This window comes from Canis lupus, chromosome 20, assembly GCF_003254725.2.
Source record: "Canis lupus dingo isolate Sandy chromosome 20, ASM325472v2, whole genome shotgun sequence".
Classification (NCBI taxonomy): domain Eukaryota; kingdom Metazoa; phylum Chordata; class Mammalia; order Carnivora; family Canidae; genus Canis; species Canis lupus.
This window is the reverse complement of record NC_064262.1, coordinates 42077377-42092880: the sequence shown is the minus strand read 5'-3', so window position 1 is coordinate 42092880 and position 15504 is coordinate 42077377. Positions and strand designations below refer to the sequence as shown.

At 62.7% G+C, this 15504-nt stretch overlaps 1 protein-coding gene across 10 annotated transcripts in view; it reads left to right on the top strand.

Annotated features, from left to right (window-relative positions):
- Nucleotides 1-15504, top strand: part of NBEAL2 (neurobeachin like 2) — a 29502-nt gene that overhangs the window by 8114 nt on the left and 5884 nt on the right. For 4 of the 10 annotated variants that reach the window (XR_004807494.2, XM_025458303.3, XM_025458305.3 and 1 more), the window contains exons 2-35: nt 313-401; nt 494-622; nt 744-825; nt 921-1045; nt 1232-1314; nt 2927-3012; nt 3109-3391; nt 3553-3659; nt 4165-4245; nt 5620-5703; nt 6086-6184; nt 6580-7181; nt 7262-7394; nt 7477-7596; nt 7827-8148; nt 8345-8427; nt 8544-8636; nt 8846-9020; nt 9147-9283; nt 9633-9792; nt 10016-10118; nt 10283-10436; nt 10533-10691; nt 10868-11027; nt 11203-11288; nt 11461-11961; nt 12615-12793; nt 12889-13048; nt 13278-13415; nt 13505-13864; nt 13965-14114; nt 14230-14387; nt 14491-14615; nt 14706-14841. Coding sequence is in view for 9 of the 10 variants with exons in the window: in XM_025458303.3 (XP_025314088.1) it covers nt 313-401; nt 494-622; nt 744-825; nt 921-1045; nt 1232-1314; nt 2927-3012; nt 3109-3391; nt 3553-3659; nt 4165-4245; nt 5620-5703; nt 6086-6184; nt 6580-7181; nt 7262-7394; nt 7477-7596; nt 7827-8148; nt 8345-8427; nt 8544-8636; nt 8846-9020; nt 9147-9283; nt 9633-9792; nt 10016-10118; nt 10283-10436; nt 10533-10691; nt 10868-11027; nt 11203-11288; nt 11461-11961; nt 12615-12793; nt 12889-13048; nt 13278-13415; nt 13505-13864; nt 13965-14114; nt 14230-14387; nt 14491-14615; nt 14706-14841 (5642 nt within the window). In the remaining variant the exon portion in view is untranslated. Of the gene's footprint in view, nt 1-312; nt 402-493; nt 623-743; nt 826-920; nt 1046-1231; nt 1315-2926; nt 3013-3108; nt 3392-3552; nt 3660-4164; nt 4246-5619; nt 5704-6085; nt 6185-6579; nt 7182-7261; nt 7395-7476; nt 7597-7826; nt 8149-8344; nt 8428-8543; nt 8637-8845; nt 9021-9146; nt 9284-9632; nt 9793-10015; nt 10119-10282; nt 10437-10532; nt 10692-10867; nt 11028-11202; nt 11289-11460; nt 11962-12614; nt 12794-12888; nt 13049-13277; nt 13416-13504; nt 13865-13964; nt 14115-14229; nt 14388-14490; nt 14616-14705; nt 14842-15504 lie in introns of those variants that run through there. The other 6 variants (XM_025458308.3, XM_035703287.2, XM_025458304.3 and 3 more) reach the window with 5 other exon arrangements.

Genomic DNA, 15504 nt, shown 5'->3' with positions numbered 1-15504 from the left:
TCCCCCAGGGTTCGGGAGGTGGGAGCAGAGACTGGGAGACTGGGAAAAGCAGACAGGGGGCCTGGGAGAGTGGTCAATATGCAGGGCAGCCCTCTGATGCTGACCTGCAAACTTCCTGTCCTCCCTCCTCCCCTCTCCGTCTCTCACCCTCTCCACCCCCACTGCCCTGCCCCCAATCCTTGTCCACCCCATGTCCTCCCTCCTTCACTCTCCATTCACTGCTGCTGTGGACAACCCCCTGGTGTGCCCCTGTCCTCGGCGCCCTCTCTGCCCCCCCCCCCCCCCCCGTGGCCGTTCCCCCTCTGCCTGCAGAAGGACCTGGGCTACTTGCAGCAGTGGCTAAAGGCCTTTGTGGGTGCCTTCGAGAAAAGCATCTCCCTGTCCTCTCTGGAGCCACGCAGGTGAGGCTGGATCTACCCAGAGAGCAGGGAGGGCAGGGACGGGGCAGGGACACGGTGGGTCCTCGGTGCCCTAGCGACCATCCTCCCTGCAGACCAGATGAGGCGGGTGCAGAGGTGCCGCTGCTGCCACCAGACGCACTGCATGTGCTGGCAGAGCAGCTGGACGAGGGGGACCTGGAGCAAGCCCTGGTGCTGCTTAAGCTCTTCATCATTCTCTGCAGGTGGGTGGGTCCCCGTCACCGTCCTCTCCAAGGGGGGCGGGCAGCTGGGGACCTAGGGGCCAACAGTGGGGCGGCGTATTCCTGTGACACCTCTCGCCATTCCCTGCCGTTCCCCGCCCAGGAACCCAGAGAACGTGGAGGCGGGCTGGGGCCAGGTATTGGTGCCCCGGGTGCTGGCTTTGCTGAGGAAGCTGTCAACCGAGGTGAGGTGGGCCCTACCCTGAGGGAGCATGGGGGTCGGGGTGGGGGAGTAGCCAGGGCCCAGCTGACCCCCTCCGCCCTCTCCTGGTACCTACAGCTGAAAGGAGCCCCAGGATCGCAGGAGGGCCAGGGGCCGCAGCTGGAGAGCGTGGCCCTGCACGCCCTGCTCCTCTGCGAGGGCCTCTTTGACCCCTACGAGACCTGGCGGCGCCAGCACAGTGGGTGAGGACCCAGAGGAGGCTGGGGAGAGGACTGGGGTGGGGGGCGGTGGCCTGTCCTGCAGAGTTTTGGGGAGGAGGGCACAGGTACCTGGGTGAAGGAGGATGGCCAGGGAGGGGTGGAGTGCCTGGCCTCACCTGGGCCCCTGCCCATCCCCACCCCCACCCCCACCTCCACCCCCACCCCCAGGGAAGTCATCAGTTCCAGGGAGAAGAGCAAATACAAGTTCCCTCCGGCTGCTTTGCCCAGTGAATTTGGAGCCTTCTTCCAAGGTCAGGCCCCGCCTCCGCCCCCCTAGGCCCCACCTGGCCCCACCCCTAAACCTGAGCCCCTTCTTGCAGTTCCCCATCCCAGAGCTGGCTGAACAGGACACCTGCCCTCAGTGGTGGCTGCAAGTGGGGCTGGGAGCCTCATGGGAAACCAAGGGGGGACTCCAGAGCCCAGGAGTTCCGGGCCAGAAGGGACAGAAAGGGCATCTCTGGGTGAAATGGGTACTTTCTTTTCTGGGCTTGGAGTGAAGGCCTCCCATCCGGTAGGGGAAGATCAGTTTCCCTTCCTCCTTCCCTCCTGCCTCCTGGGTCTCTGCAGCCACTTGGATCTCACTCTGATCGGACCATCTTAAAACTCCCCAGTCCAATCCTTTTACCGTCCTTTAGACAACATCCATCCGCACTGTCTCCACTTCCTGCTCCCGCAGCCCTGGAGGAGCTGACCCCCAGGACATCTCTGGCCACCTCTGCCCCCAGGGGACTCTCTTCCCTCTCATCAGAGGGAAACTGGCCGGGACTTTAGATGGGATGGGGCAGGATATATCTGGACAGGGGCAGGTCAGGCTTGGTAACAGGCGGTGTCCTGTGAGGACAGACGGTGTCTAAGTGGTGCTGGGGTAGACCACGTGGCCGCAGGCCTGAGGTCTGTAGCAGGGGCAGCAGCTCCAAGAGGGGAGAGCGGGGAGGTCCCTGCCTCCATTCTCCCACAGGCTGAGTGCTCTTCTCAGAACAGACTGGATTTTGTTCCTGTTGCCATAAATCCCTCACTGGTGGCCTGGCATCTCAGGATCAGATCCTGCTCCTCCCACAGCCTTCCTTTCCAACTTGCCCTCTGCACCCTGTCCTCTCCGTCCCCAAATTATCCCACATCTTTCCTTACTGTCTCCTCACCCTTTCTGGGCTACCTGCATTCTCAGGCTTCAGCTCATAAGCCCTGTGCCCAGGAGCTGTCCCATCCCATGCCACCTGAATCTAGTGAGCCCTGCTCTTGCCCCCCACTCCCCCACTCCCACCATTGACACCACTCATGTGACCCCAGGGCTGGTCCCATCTGCTCTCTGTGTTGCAGTCTGTGGCCTGGCATCCTGTCCAGCTTTGCTGGAGCAGGGCCAGGTGGGCCTCCCACATATGAAACCCTGAAAGCCCCTAGAAGTCCCCACTGGGGGCATGGGTGGGGGTGAGGGGCATCTGTATGATAGACACAGCAAGGTCCCCAGAGCAGGTTACAGGAAGTTCCAACTGTCACAGGGTAGCAGGACCAGATTTGTATCTGAGAAGCCAAACCCTGGGTTGCCACGGGGAAGTGGGGTGGAGAGTGGTGTGGTGTGTGTGCTTACCCTGGGGTCCCCACTTTGGGGATTAAGGTCTGGGGAACTGGCTAAGCTCTCAGGGCAGGACCATATCCCCTTCAAGCTCCCCAAAGAAAGGCCCTGTCTTCCCTAGATGCCCCCGCCAGCATGGAACCATAACATTTTGGAATCCCAAATATAGAACCAGGTCTTTTCCCTTACACTGGGTGTCCCAGCCCTCTACCCCAACCCAGGACACCCTCCTCTTGGGTAGTCCCCTGCAAACTTGGTGATATTGTCCTGTCCTGTGCACCCACCCCATCCAGAGAGCCTGCAGGATGCAGATGGCTTGCCTCCCATGCTGCTGTTGCGTCTCGTCCATCTCTTTGGTGCTGTCCTTGCGGGAGGGAAGGTAAGCCAGGAGGAGCCTGTGGACCAGAGGGTGGCCATCTCAGGGTCTCTGCTGGTCGAGCCCCTTGACCACTGGCATCTCTGCCCACACCTGCAGGAGAACGGGCAGATGGCTGTGAGCGCTGGCTCTGTGCAGGGCCTGTTGGGTGTGGTACGGGGCTGGGACCATGGGCCAGCCCAGGACCCCCGCCTAGTGCCCCTGGCGCTGGAGGCACTCGTGGGGGCAGTACATGTCCTGCATGCCAGCCGCACACCCCCTCGTGGGCCAGAGCTCCGCACCCTGCTTGAGGGCTACTTCCGCATCCTTAATGCCGACTGGCCAGCGGGCCCAAGCCCAGGCCCTGAAGAGGCCCTTGTCACCCTACGGGTCAGCATGCTCGGTGGGTATGGGCTCCCAGGCTCTTGGGGAGGTGGCTCTAGCAGGGGAAAGTCTAAGTGATGATGGAAGGCAGGACCGGGCAGCATGGGAAGAAGGTTTAAGGCTGAGAGGACAGGTTGCTGATAGGGGGTTGAGCAGGGCTGACCCTAGACCCCTCCACAGACGCCATCCCCAGGATGCTGGTATGTGAGGACCGGCCGGTGCTACAGGCCACCTTCCTCAGCAACAATTGCTTCGAACACCTGACTCGCCTCATCCAGAACAGCAAGGTGGGCGGGGCCCAGCTCGGGGTGGGGGTGGGGGGCCTGGAACCACTTTTGGGGGCCACACTGCTGCTGAGCCAGTCTGGGCTGGACTGGCCTGGGGGATTGTGTCTGGGGGGATGGCCCGAGGCTCAGGATGGCTCTGCACCCCACAGGAGGGAGATGTCATGGAAGGACAGGAGCTGCCCTGGCCCTTCGTCCCTCTTTCCCCAGCCCCAAGTCCAGGGGCAGGAGGAGGGCTCGGCTGTTTTAGAGTACCTACTGCTGCCCACTTACCTGCCTCCCGCGCCCAACTCTGTTCTGAGCAGGGCATGGGCAGCTCTCAGATCCCTGCCTTCCTTGGTGCCGGACCCAGCTCTCTGCCTGGGTGTCACGGCACACATAGCCTTGCCTCGGGGGCAGAGCCCTAGCTGCTGCCCCTGGTCCTGCTCTAACCCCATCCCTCTCCCCGTCTTCCTCCTCTTCTCTCTCCTCTGCCTCCTCTACCTTGTGCCCTCCCCCTTCCCCACAGCTGTACCTGCAGGCCCGGGCGCCCCCTGAGGGGGACAGTGACCTGGCTACCCGGTTACTGACCGAGCCCGATGTCCAGAAGGTACCACCTTGGGGCTGACCTGCTCAGGCACTCGCCTCCCTGGGCACCCACCACCTGCGCCTCCCTCTTTGAGCCCTTACTGCCTCTGCAGGGGGAAGGAGCTGATACATGCATAAGGCCTGCTGTGGCCTGGTAGTGATGGGGCTGGGTCCCCCATGCTGTGTCATCCACCTTCTAGACCCTTATCCTAGGGAATGGGTAGCAGTGATCTGTGCCCTACTTAGTATTAGTATTGGGAGCTAGGGTTTGGCTTGGCCAAGCTGGAAGGAACCTTCGAAACTCAACCACCTGCCCCCAGTCCCAAAAGGGGAACTGAAGCCCAGATACTATGGGACTTGGCTGTGGCCCCTCACAGATAAGGAAGTCTTCCACACGGGGCCACTTCTTCCCATGGATCCTTGTACTTCCCTTAGGTAGGTCACTGGGAGTCCTTCATCCCCTTATGATGCTCTCTCTGCCTCACCTTCCAAGGGAGCTGTAAGAAACTGCCAGCTGTCATTTGGGGGCTCTGCACGGAGAACCCTCTCCCTGTTGGCTTAACCCCTGGGCCCCCACCTCCAGAGGCCCCCAGCTTTGTCTTCATGAGGCAGCCTTTCTGTGGCTATTGCACTTGTCTTTTCTGAGAACCTGCATATCTATTTGTCTACAAAACAGGCAAGGGCAGGTGAGACCCCTGGTTTTTACAGATATGAAATTAAGGCCCTGAAGGTGGTATGAGGTCACTTGGGGAGTCAGGCCCCATGGAGCCAAAATGCACCCTGGCAGCCTGGCAAATTCTCTAAGCCCTCCTGATCCCTCAACCCTCAGGGGTGGGGTAGGGCAAGTGAGCAGCATGTTTCTAGATGTCAGCCAAGGTGGGCCTCAGTGTCCCCACCTGGATCTCGGGGCAAGGGGCAGGGTAGGACCCAAAGGTCTCGAAGGTTCTTCTGGTTCTCACATCCTGTGATTGATCATCCCCACATTTCCCACCCCCTTGTCAATCATGGGTGATGGAGCACTTGCCTGCCTGCCTGCCTGCACATGTGTGTCTAGCATGGGGGGGAATGGGTGGGGACAGAGGCCTGCAAGCCTACCAGACAGTGGGGGACAAAGGGGTATGGCGAGAGAGTACCCTGTTGATCTGTCCCAGGGAGGCCATTCCCGGTCCTGGTCTCTTCCCTGGCCTCTTTGTCAAAGTGGGTCTTGCCAAGCTGCTTGGCATAGGGTCAGAGTGAGGGTCACATTAGTTCAGACAAGGAGCAGGAGGCCTGGTACCACGCTCCCAAGGCCTCCAGCCAGCTCAGCTACGTGTCCTGGCCCTACACCAGGAGCAGGGGGCTGCCCGCTGTGACACCTTGGTACCTGCTTCTTCTGACTGGCCCTCCCCATCCTAAGGTATTGGACCAGGACACAGATGCCATTGCAGTGCATGTGGTCAGGGTCCTGACCTGCATCATGAGCGGCTCCCCCTCAGCCAAGGTGAGGACGCCGCAGTCTGGCTATGGTAGGGGTGTGGGGTGGGGTTAATCTGACCACGTGTCCCCAGAACTGCTCTGGTTGGTGGCTGTTAGAGCAAGGGAGCTGAGGAAGCGACCATCTTGCCCTGTGGGGTGCAGCTCAGTGCTGTCAGCTGGATATCCTAGGTCAGGGCTGGACTGGGGATGATCTGTAGCCTTCCGAGGGGGACCCTCATCCCTGCATCCATCCTCAGCCCCCTTGCCCTCTCTAGCGTCATGACCCAGAAGCAGAGCCAGGTGTGGGAGCCTTGAAAGATGGTCCTTCCTCCAGGGTTTCCATGGGGTGTGGGTTGGCCCTGGGGCCCACATGCATGTTCCCCTCTTCCCCACACAACCCTGCACAGGAGGTGTTTAAAGAGCGCATCGGCTTCCCTCACCTGCACGAGGTTCTGCAGAGCCACGGTCCCCCCACGCACCGGCTGCTACAGGAGCTACTCAACATGGTGAGGGCAGTGGTGTGTGGGGTCAGGGTCCCGAGGGCGGTCAGGACTGAGTTACCATGGAAGGTGAGCTCTCTGCCGTAGGGGCTCTGTCGGCCGTGGGGATCACACAGTACGACCTGTGACCTGACCACAGGTGTCCTGTCACCAGGATGAAGATCTGGTGCATGCGAGCGAGACCCCGAGATCATCCAGGGAACATACAGCTGGGTGTTAGGCCATCCCAGACCCAAAGCTAAGGCTTGGGAGGTTAATGGTGCTGGAGGCCCATCATGGGGTAGCTTGTGTTGCTCTCCTGGGCTGAAGGCACATGCCCCGAAACAGGGAAGTCCCGCGGTTGGCAGGGTGGCCCGCCCCATGCCTGTTGCCCAGGAGCTGTCTGTTCTCTCTATCCCCAGGCTGTGGAGGGCGACCACAGCATATGTCCGCCGCCACCAATCCTCAACGAGCAGCCGGTACTGATGCTGATGCAGTGGCTGCCGGCGCTGCCCACGGCGGAGCTGCGGCTCTTCCTCGCACAACGCCTTCGGTGGCTCTGTGACAGCTGCCCTGCCAGCAGGGCCACGTGCGTGCAGGCAGGCCTGGTGGGCCACCTGCTGGAGACACTCGGCGCGGGGGCAGCCTTGGGGGCCCACTGCCAGGAGCAGCTGTTGGCATTGCTGCAAGCGCTGGGCCGCGTGTCTCTAAGGCCCCTGGAGCTGCGCTGCCTGCTACGCCCCCCCGCAGGACTGGACTCCGGGCCGGCTGGGGCCGAGGCCGGGAACGCCAGACACGCCGGTGCCGTCATCCGCGCGTTATCGGGCATGGCCCGGCACCAGGGCGGCGCGCGCGCCCTACACTACTTCGACCTGACGCCCGGCATGGCGGGTATCATGGTGCCGCCCGTGCAGCGATGGCCGGGACCCGGCTTCACCTTCCACGCCTGGCTCTGTCTGCACCCCGTGGCCGCGGCCCCTGGCCCGGCCCCCTCCCGGCCACCCCAGCGAAAGCAGCTGTACAGGTGGGTGGCTGCCGGGAGCGGGGGCCGTGGCAGGGCGAGTGGGCGAGCAGCGGACTAACGGGCTCGCCTGGCCCCCGCAGCTTCTTCACCAGCAGCGGCTCGGGGTTTGAGGCCTTCTTCACAGCAGCCGGCACGCTCGTGGTGGCCGTGTGTACCCGGAAGGAGTACTTGACCATGAGCCTGCCTGAGGTGTCCTTTGCCGACTCTGCCTGGGTGAGCCTCTCTCCCGTACGGTCCGGGGCGGAGGGGACGCCAGGTGCCGGCCCGCAGCCTGATGTTGTGGCTTCTCTTCCAGCACTGTGTGGCCATCGTCCATGTGCCTGGGCGCCGGCCCTTCAGCCAAAACCTGGTCCACGTCTACAAAGATGGCCAGCTGGTCCAGACGGCGCCCCTTCGCTGCCCCTCTCTCAGTGAGGTGTGCCATGCAGGGTTTGGGGAGGCCTTGGGGAGCTGGGGCATCTTGGAGAGGGTGAAGCCTGGAGCCCCAGTGTTCCCCCCGCCTCTGCCATGTAGGCCTCAACCTTCAGCCTCTGGGGTCTGTGCAGCCGTGGCGGGGGGCGGGGGGGGTCTCTGTGAGGACCTGGATGCAGGTGGAACCTCAGGCTTTGCTGTGACTTGACCACTTCCCCAACCCTGGCCCCGCAGCCTTTCTCCTCCTGCTGCATCGGCTCCGCTGGGCACCGCACAACGACCACCACCACGGGGCCACCCACGCCACCGGTCCCTGCTGCCCTGGCTCACGCGCATCCCTCCTTTTCCCGCTCCCAGTCAGTCCCAGCCACCGCAGGGCTTGGCTGGGGGTCTGGACTGGTGGCCCCCCTGCAGGAGGGCACCATCAGCTCCACCCTTGCAGGCACACAGGACACTCGGTGGGGCAGCCCCACATCCCTGGAGGGGGAGCTAGGGACCATAGTCATCTTCCATGAAGTGCTGCCGCCAGCGGCCCTGCGGGCCCTGTTCACCTTGGGTGAGCACCCCCACCCACTGGGCCCTGCCCCAGCCCCGGGTAGTCGGGGCTCATAAAGTGCTCAGGGATCTAGGAGGAAGAAGGCACCCCTGGGGGTATATGTCCTCTGATCGGCCAAGAGAAGAGGGAGGCTCTGGATGGGGTTTGGCCAGAGGCCCAGCCAGCTCTGAAGCCCTCTGCCCACCCCTCCCCCCAGGGCCCAATGAGGTGGCACCCTTCAAGCCCGAGAGTGAGCTGCATGAGCTTAGCACCAAGCTGCTCCTCCATTACTCACCTCAGGTATCAGGTGGGGGGGCAACTGGTTCGACCCTACTACCTTGCCCTTGGCCCCCACACTCCATGTGCCGCCTTGCCTTCCACCTGACCCTTGCCACCTGCCCACCCCCTGCCCCCAGGCCTGTAGGAATAACATCTGCCTGGACCTGTCCCCTGGCCATGGGCTGGATGGCCGCCTGACGGGCCACAGGGTGGAGACCTGGGACGTGAAGGTGTGTGTGTGCACGGGCAGGGAGTGCAGGGAGCCTGAGCACGGGCACGTGTGTGTGCAGGGCGGGCTGGGGAGCCACACCATGCCCTGGAAGGTCTTTGGGGAAGCCACCTCCCCTGGACCCAGCTTCCCAGCCGGGAAAGCCTGCTATGGCAGAGTGGGGCAGGAAATGGCTCGGAGCTGCCCTCATACAGCTAGCCTTTCCCCTAGGACGTGGTGACTTGTGTGGGAGGCATGGCTGCCCTGTTGCCCCTGCTGGAGCGAGTGGCCTCACAGCCCCAAGAGGCCGAGGCAGGTCCAGCCGAGACACATGACCTTGTGGGGCCTGAACTGACCTCTGGCCACAATACCCAGGGCCTGCTTCTCCCACTGGGCAAGTCCTCAGGTAAGAAGCCCTGGTGCCTGGGTTAGGGTGGCGAGAGCATCCTGGCATGATAAGAAGGCTGGCGTGCTTGAGGTCTCTGCCACTGGCAGGCCCTTGACACACATCTGTCCCCTTCCTGGTGGCCAGTAGAGGTGCGCATGGAGAGGAATGCCGTGGCTGCCTTTCTGCTGATGCTGCGGAACTTCCTGCAGGGCCATGCTGTGAACCAGGAGAGCCTGGTGCAGTGCCAGGGGCCTGCCATCATTGGGGCCCTCCTGCGTAAGGTAGGGCGGGCTGGGTGCTGCGCTGTCTGACCGAGGGGACTGGGTGAAGGGGAACCTGCGTCCTCAGGGAGAGCCTCCTGGGAGAGGTGGTGGCATCAGAGCGGGGCCTTGCCAGGCTTGGCAGGGTTCGGCTGACAGGGTCTGGTGGAAGTGCCAGCACCCACTGGGGCAGGGGACCCGCACAGCAGTCTGGGAAGCTTGTACCTCAGAGGCAGCCGGGAGCTGCAGACGGATTTTGAGCAGGCAGGGTGCTCGCACCCCTCCGCCTGTGCGGGGCAGGGTGGGTGCTGGGAGGCTCAGTGGCACGCGGCCCGGGCCTGCCACCTCACCCTGGCTCCTTCCACTCCAGGTTCCCAGCTGGGCCATGGACATGAACGTGCTCATGTCTGCCCAGCTGCTGATGGAGCAGGTGGCAGCAGAGGGCAGTGGGCCCCTCCTGTACCTGCTCTACCAGCATTTGCTCTTCAACTTCCACCTCTGGAGCCCCAGTGACTTTGCCGTGCGCCTTGGTAGGTGTGGGGACTCGGAGGAGGGGATGCCACCGGGAGAGGCGGGGCGGGGGGGTAGAGTTTCTGAGAAGCGATAACCCCGCTCCAGGCAATCTGAGGAGACGTATCTGCTCTAGAGCATCTGAGGGGGAACGTAACCCTCCCCCCGGGAGATCTGGCAGGGACATGGCCCTGTCCTAGAGGGATACCTGGTGGCCTGAGTCCTCTGATGATGCCCATTCAGGCCACATCCAGTACATGTCTAGCATAGTCCGGGAACACAGACAGAAGCTGCGGAAGAAGTATGGGGTTCAGTTCATCCTGGATGCGCTGCGCACCCACTACAGGTGAGGCTGGCGGGGGCAGACAAGCTATGGGGCCCACACAGCTGCCTCTGACCTTGGAAATGTGCTTCGGTCCCCCAGCTCACCTGCCACTCTCCCTGCTCTCTCCCCCCCTTCCCCTGCCTTCTCCTGGTCCTGGGTGGCTGTGCCTGCTGGGACCGGCTCAGCCCACAGCGGGAGCACCCCCTAGCGGCTGACGATGTGCACACCGTGCAGACCTCACTCCTTGGCCTGGTGCGGGAGTTGCTGGTTCGGAGCTCTGCCACTGATGACATGCAGGTTGTGCTTAGCTTTCTGGTGGCTGCAGGTGATGATGGCCAGGTAGGCTGGAGGGTGGTGAGGGTGAGGCTTGGGTGAGGGGTGGGGTGTGGCTACGCTGAGGGGAGCAGCCAGCCCAGAATGAGACTGTGTCCCCAGGTGGTGGGTGCTCTGGACCTGCTACTGGCACTGCTGCAGGGCTCACCAGCACAGGAGTCTCTGGCCATCTTCCTGTTGGAGCAAGGGAACCTGGAGGTCTTGCTGGCTCTGCTAGTGCAGCCGAGGTCACTGCCCCTGCTGCCCGACCGAGTCTGCAAGGTACAGCCAGCCTGCGCTGACCCTAGCATTCCATCTGCCGGGGCCCCTCCCCAAGGGCCAGGGAGGTGAAACAGGTCCCTCTCGGAGCCACAGACCTACGTGGTGACTTCCCTCCTCCAGTAACTCCTTCCTCATGATGACAAACCCCCTGTGATCCTCCCTCCCCCTCCCCCCAGATCCTGCGCAAACTGCAGCAGAATGAGCGCTTACCTGAGCGGAGCCGTCAGCGGCTTCGGCTGCGAGAATACAGTCTCCAGGGTCTCATTGCCTGCCTGCCAGAGGGGGCTGCCTCCCCCCAGCTCTGCCAGGGCCTCTACAAGCTGTTCCTGGGGGCAGGTACAACCTGGTGGGGGCCAGGAGGCAGGCCAGGTGGAAGGGTAAGACAGGTCCAGGAAACAGAGCAGGCAGATGTAGGGAAGGCATCGGCACGGGGGGCCAGGGCTGAGCCAAAGGGGGAGCAAGGTCCCCTTCGGGGCTCAGCTCCTCAGGGCCTCTCTGACCACCCTTCCAGATTGCGTGAACCTCTCTGATCTCTTGGCCGTGGTGCAGCTATCCCTCCAAGCCGACCTCAGCGTCCGCCTGGACGTTTGTCGCCAGGTGAGTCTGGGAGGTGAAAGCTTGCAGAAAAGGGGGCTTCGACCCTGGGGGCTTCACTTCACCTGCTGGTGATGAAGGCTCTCTGGAGGCCTCCCTGCAAAGGCCCTGGGGTGGGGGGTCTGGAGGCAGACCGCCAGATGAATCCCTGACTTGCTGTGCCCTGGCCCGGCAGCTCTTCCACCTCATCTATGGACAGCCAGACATAGTGCGGCTGCTGGCCCGACAGGCTGGCTGGCAGGATGTGCTGACCCGGCTGTACGTCCTGGAGGCCACCACAGTTGCCAGTCCCCTGCCCTTCTCCCCAGAGCCAGCCCTATGCAAGCCACCCACCGAGTCACCTGAGACTTCGGATGTCTTCTTGCCCTCAGAGACCCCCAGCCCTGACCCTGACACCTTTTATCATGCTCTCTCCCCATTTTGTATACCCTTTGACCTGGGCCTGGAACGGGCCAGCGTGGGTTCATGCAACACTGCCGGCGGGGGTGGTGGCAGCGGCAGTGGGACTCTTACTCCAGCCAGCCAGCCTGGCACACCGTCCCCGCTGGACGGGCCCCGGCCCTTCCCTGTTGCCCACGGCCGCCATAGCTCCAGTCTCTCCAATGTGCTGGAGGATGGCAGCCTCCCGGAGCCCACCACCAGTGGGGATGATGCCTCAAATGCCAGCAACCCTCAGGTGAGACGAGTCCTCCCTGTGCCACTGGGCGGTTCTGAGAGACCCCTCTGGGACCCAGGGCACGCAGTATGACCTTTCTATGGGTAGGGTACTATCTGACATCGCGGCTCTAGCTCTCACCCAGTTGGCATGGGTGCTGCCCCTGCTAGCTCTTAGCGGCAGTTGTGTTCCTGACGGGGTCCCAGAATAGGACAAATGATGTCAGGCCAGGGTCAGGACACCAGCCAGGCTCTGGAGAGTCCTTAAGAGAGCCTGGAGGGCAGAGACTTTACAGGGTCTCTGGGCAGCATCACTCTAAGGGATCTGCCTTGTGTTTCCAGGTTGGGGGAGGGATCTCTGCTTATACTAAGGCATTTTCCAGAGAATTCCAGGACAATTCATGAGGCCTGTGAGAACCGTGGGGTAATTTTGTGAACCACCTCATCTCCTCTGACAAGTCACTGAAATCTCAGGATTCTCCCTGGAATTCAAGCAGTGGCTAAGTCCTCTCTACACCTTTTTTCTAGGCCCCAGGCTGTCTGTTGGCCAAGGGCTGTCCCTCCTAGTAGGGACACCCAGTAGTGGTTGGCAAGGGGTGCTCCACAGGGAGAGCGTGAGAGTCAGCAGTTCCCTCCCTTCCCCACCCATCCCACACCTCGCATCTGTGCCCACAGCAAACCTCTGAGGAGGAGTTGTGCAACCTGCTCACCAACGTGCTGTTCTCGGTGACATGGCGTGGTGTGGAAGGCAGTGATGAGGCCGCCTGGCGGGAGCGCGGCCAGGTGTTCTCGGTGCTCACCCAGCTGGGGGCCTCTGCTACGCTTGTGCGGCCACCGGACTGCATCAAGCGCAGGTAAGGAGGCCACTCGGGGGAGTGAGGGTTCCCTGAGGAGCCTGAGGGCAGAGAAGGCAGTCGGGCAGACACCTGAGTCTCTCGCCCCTCCCCAGCCTCCTGGAGATGATGCTTGAATCAGCCCTGACCGACATCAAAGAGGCCCCCGTTGGAGTCCTGGCCAGCCTTACCCAGCAGGCGCTTTGGCTGCTGCGCCTGCTGCAGGACTTCCTGTGCGCAGAGGGCCACGGTAACCAGGAGCTGTGGAGTGAGAAGGTGCGGCAGCTCAGAGGCCTGTGAGCCACACGAGTCCACGTGTTCACGTGAGCCCGCAGGCATCTGGTGTGGGAGGTGGAGGAGTGCACAGGCACATTCATGGGTGCATCAGCATGGTGTCTGTGTGTGCAAACCCCACCTGGCCCCCAGACTAAACCTTACCTTGCTCCCTCCCCATGGGCTTCTGGCTTCCTCTGATGATGGCTGCTTGGAATATGTTGGGCTGTAGCTCTTTGAAGGAGTGTGCAGCCTGCTTGACCGCCTGGGAGCCTGGCCTCACCTGGCCAATGGCACAGCGGATCTCCGAGAGATGGCACAGATTGGCCTGCGCCTAGTGCTTGGCTACATCCTGCTGGAGGACCCACAGGTGAGCACCGGGTGGGTTGGTTCCGCAGTGGCAGGTGTGGGGAGCCTGGGAAGTGGCTGGGTGCCACTCACACCCCCTGCTGCCCACAGCTGCACGCCCAGGCCTATGTGAAGCTGCACTCACTGCTGCAGACCACAGTGCCCATGCGGCGGGAAGAGGCCTGCTATGTGCTGTCTAAGCTGGAAGCGGCCCTGGCGCGGGCGCTGAACACCTCCCCCTCAAAAACGACCACCCAGGACAAGGAGTCCCCAAGTGCAGCTGCTGCTGCCACTGAACGCTGCTCGTGGCTGGTACCTCTGGTGCGGACGCTGCTGGACCGTGCCTATGGGCCGCTGGGGCTCCAGTGGGGACTGCCTTCCCTGCCACCCACCAACGGTAGCCCCACCTTCTTTGAGGACTTCCAGGCCTTTTGTGCCACACCTGAATGGCGCCACTTCATCGATAAGCAGGTGCCTGGAGGTGGCGGGGCGGGAAGAGACATGGGGACCCCCCCGCCCCCGCCCGGCCCCGCACCGAGCGCTGATCTCCTCTCCCTGCCCAATCTTGCAGGTACAACCCACCATGTCGCAGTTCGAGATGGACACGTACGCGAAGAGCCACGACCTCATGTCGGGCTTCTGGAACGCCTGCTACGACACGCTCATGAGTAGTGGACAGCGGCGCCAGCGGGAGCGGACACAGGGCCGCCGGGCCTTCCAGGTGGGCAGCCTGCGGCCAGGATGGGGAGCCGCCCCACTCCTGCGCCCAGAGGACGGCTGGTGGGTCCGGAAGCCGCCGGCAGGACTGACCCCATTCCTCCGTCCCCCACCCCCAGGAGCTGGTGCTGGAACCCGCGCAGAGGCGGGTGCGCCTGGAAGGGCTGCGCTACGGGGCCGCGGTGAAGCAGCAGGCAGCGCAGCAGTCCACCGCCCTGCTGCACTGGGGGGCGCTGTGGCGGCAGCTCTCCAGCCCCTGTGGGGCCTGGGCCCTGAGGTGGGGCCTGGGAGGGGCTGCGCCTGGGGTGAGGCCCGGGAGGGATGGGGACTTCACGGACTGCCGTGCCCACCCGTGACCACCCTCCTGGACGCACCTGCAGGGACCCACCTGTTCCGCGCTGGAAGCTGTCCAGCGCCGAGACGTACTCGCGCATGCGTCTGAAGCTAGTGCCCAACCACCACTTCAACCCGCACCTGGAAGCCAGCGCTCTGCGGGACAACCTGGGTGAGAAAGGGTGCCCTGAGCTGGATCTTGCCCAACCTCGTCAGCCCTGCCCTGCCCAGCTCTGACTGAACACCCTTGGGCGCACTGCAGGTGAGGGCCCCCTGACACCTACAGAGGAGGCCTCGCTGCCTCTAGCGGTGACCAAGGAGGCCAAAGTCAGCACTCTACCCGAGGAGCTGCAGGAAGACCAGCTGAGCGAGGAAGAGCTGGCTGCGCTAGAGAAAGCGTGAGTGGGGCTGGGAGAGTGCAACCAGGAGAGTGGGGAGCGGGGAGCAGGGGGCCTACTCCAGTGGACACGTGCCCACTGTGGGACTGACTCCCGAGTCGCTTCCTTTCCTGGGACAGGGGTAAACACCCTGAAGGGGGGAGCCCTGGGTGGCTCAGCGGTTGAGCATCTGCCTCCAGTTCAGGTGGTAATCCCGGAGTCCTGGGATTGAGTCCCGCATCGGGCTCCCCATAGAGAGCCTGCTTCTCCCTCTGCCTATATCTGCCTATATCTCTATCTCTCTGTGTCTCTCATGAATAAATAAATAAAATCTTTAAAACAAACAAACAAACAAAACACCGTGAAGGGACTGTCCAAAATCAGGTGGGATGTGGGGGGTGGGGGTGGGGAGAGCTGTCTAGCAGAAGTGGCAGTGGCTCTTTGATCACTAGGCACCCCAGGCCAGGACTGAGAAACACAAACCAGATCAACACGGGGCCCCAAGGGAGTGGGCAGGGGCTGAATGGGCCAGGGTTAGGAGCTGGTGTCCTGGCAAGACACTCAGAGGCCCAGTTTTGGGGTGGGGACTGGGGTCAGTGGGCACTGGGACCCTGGACAGTTCCTCTCTTCTGGGAAGCATGAGAGAATGTACCCCATGACCTGGTGGCACCGGAGTGTGGTCTT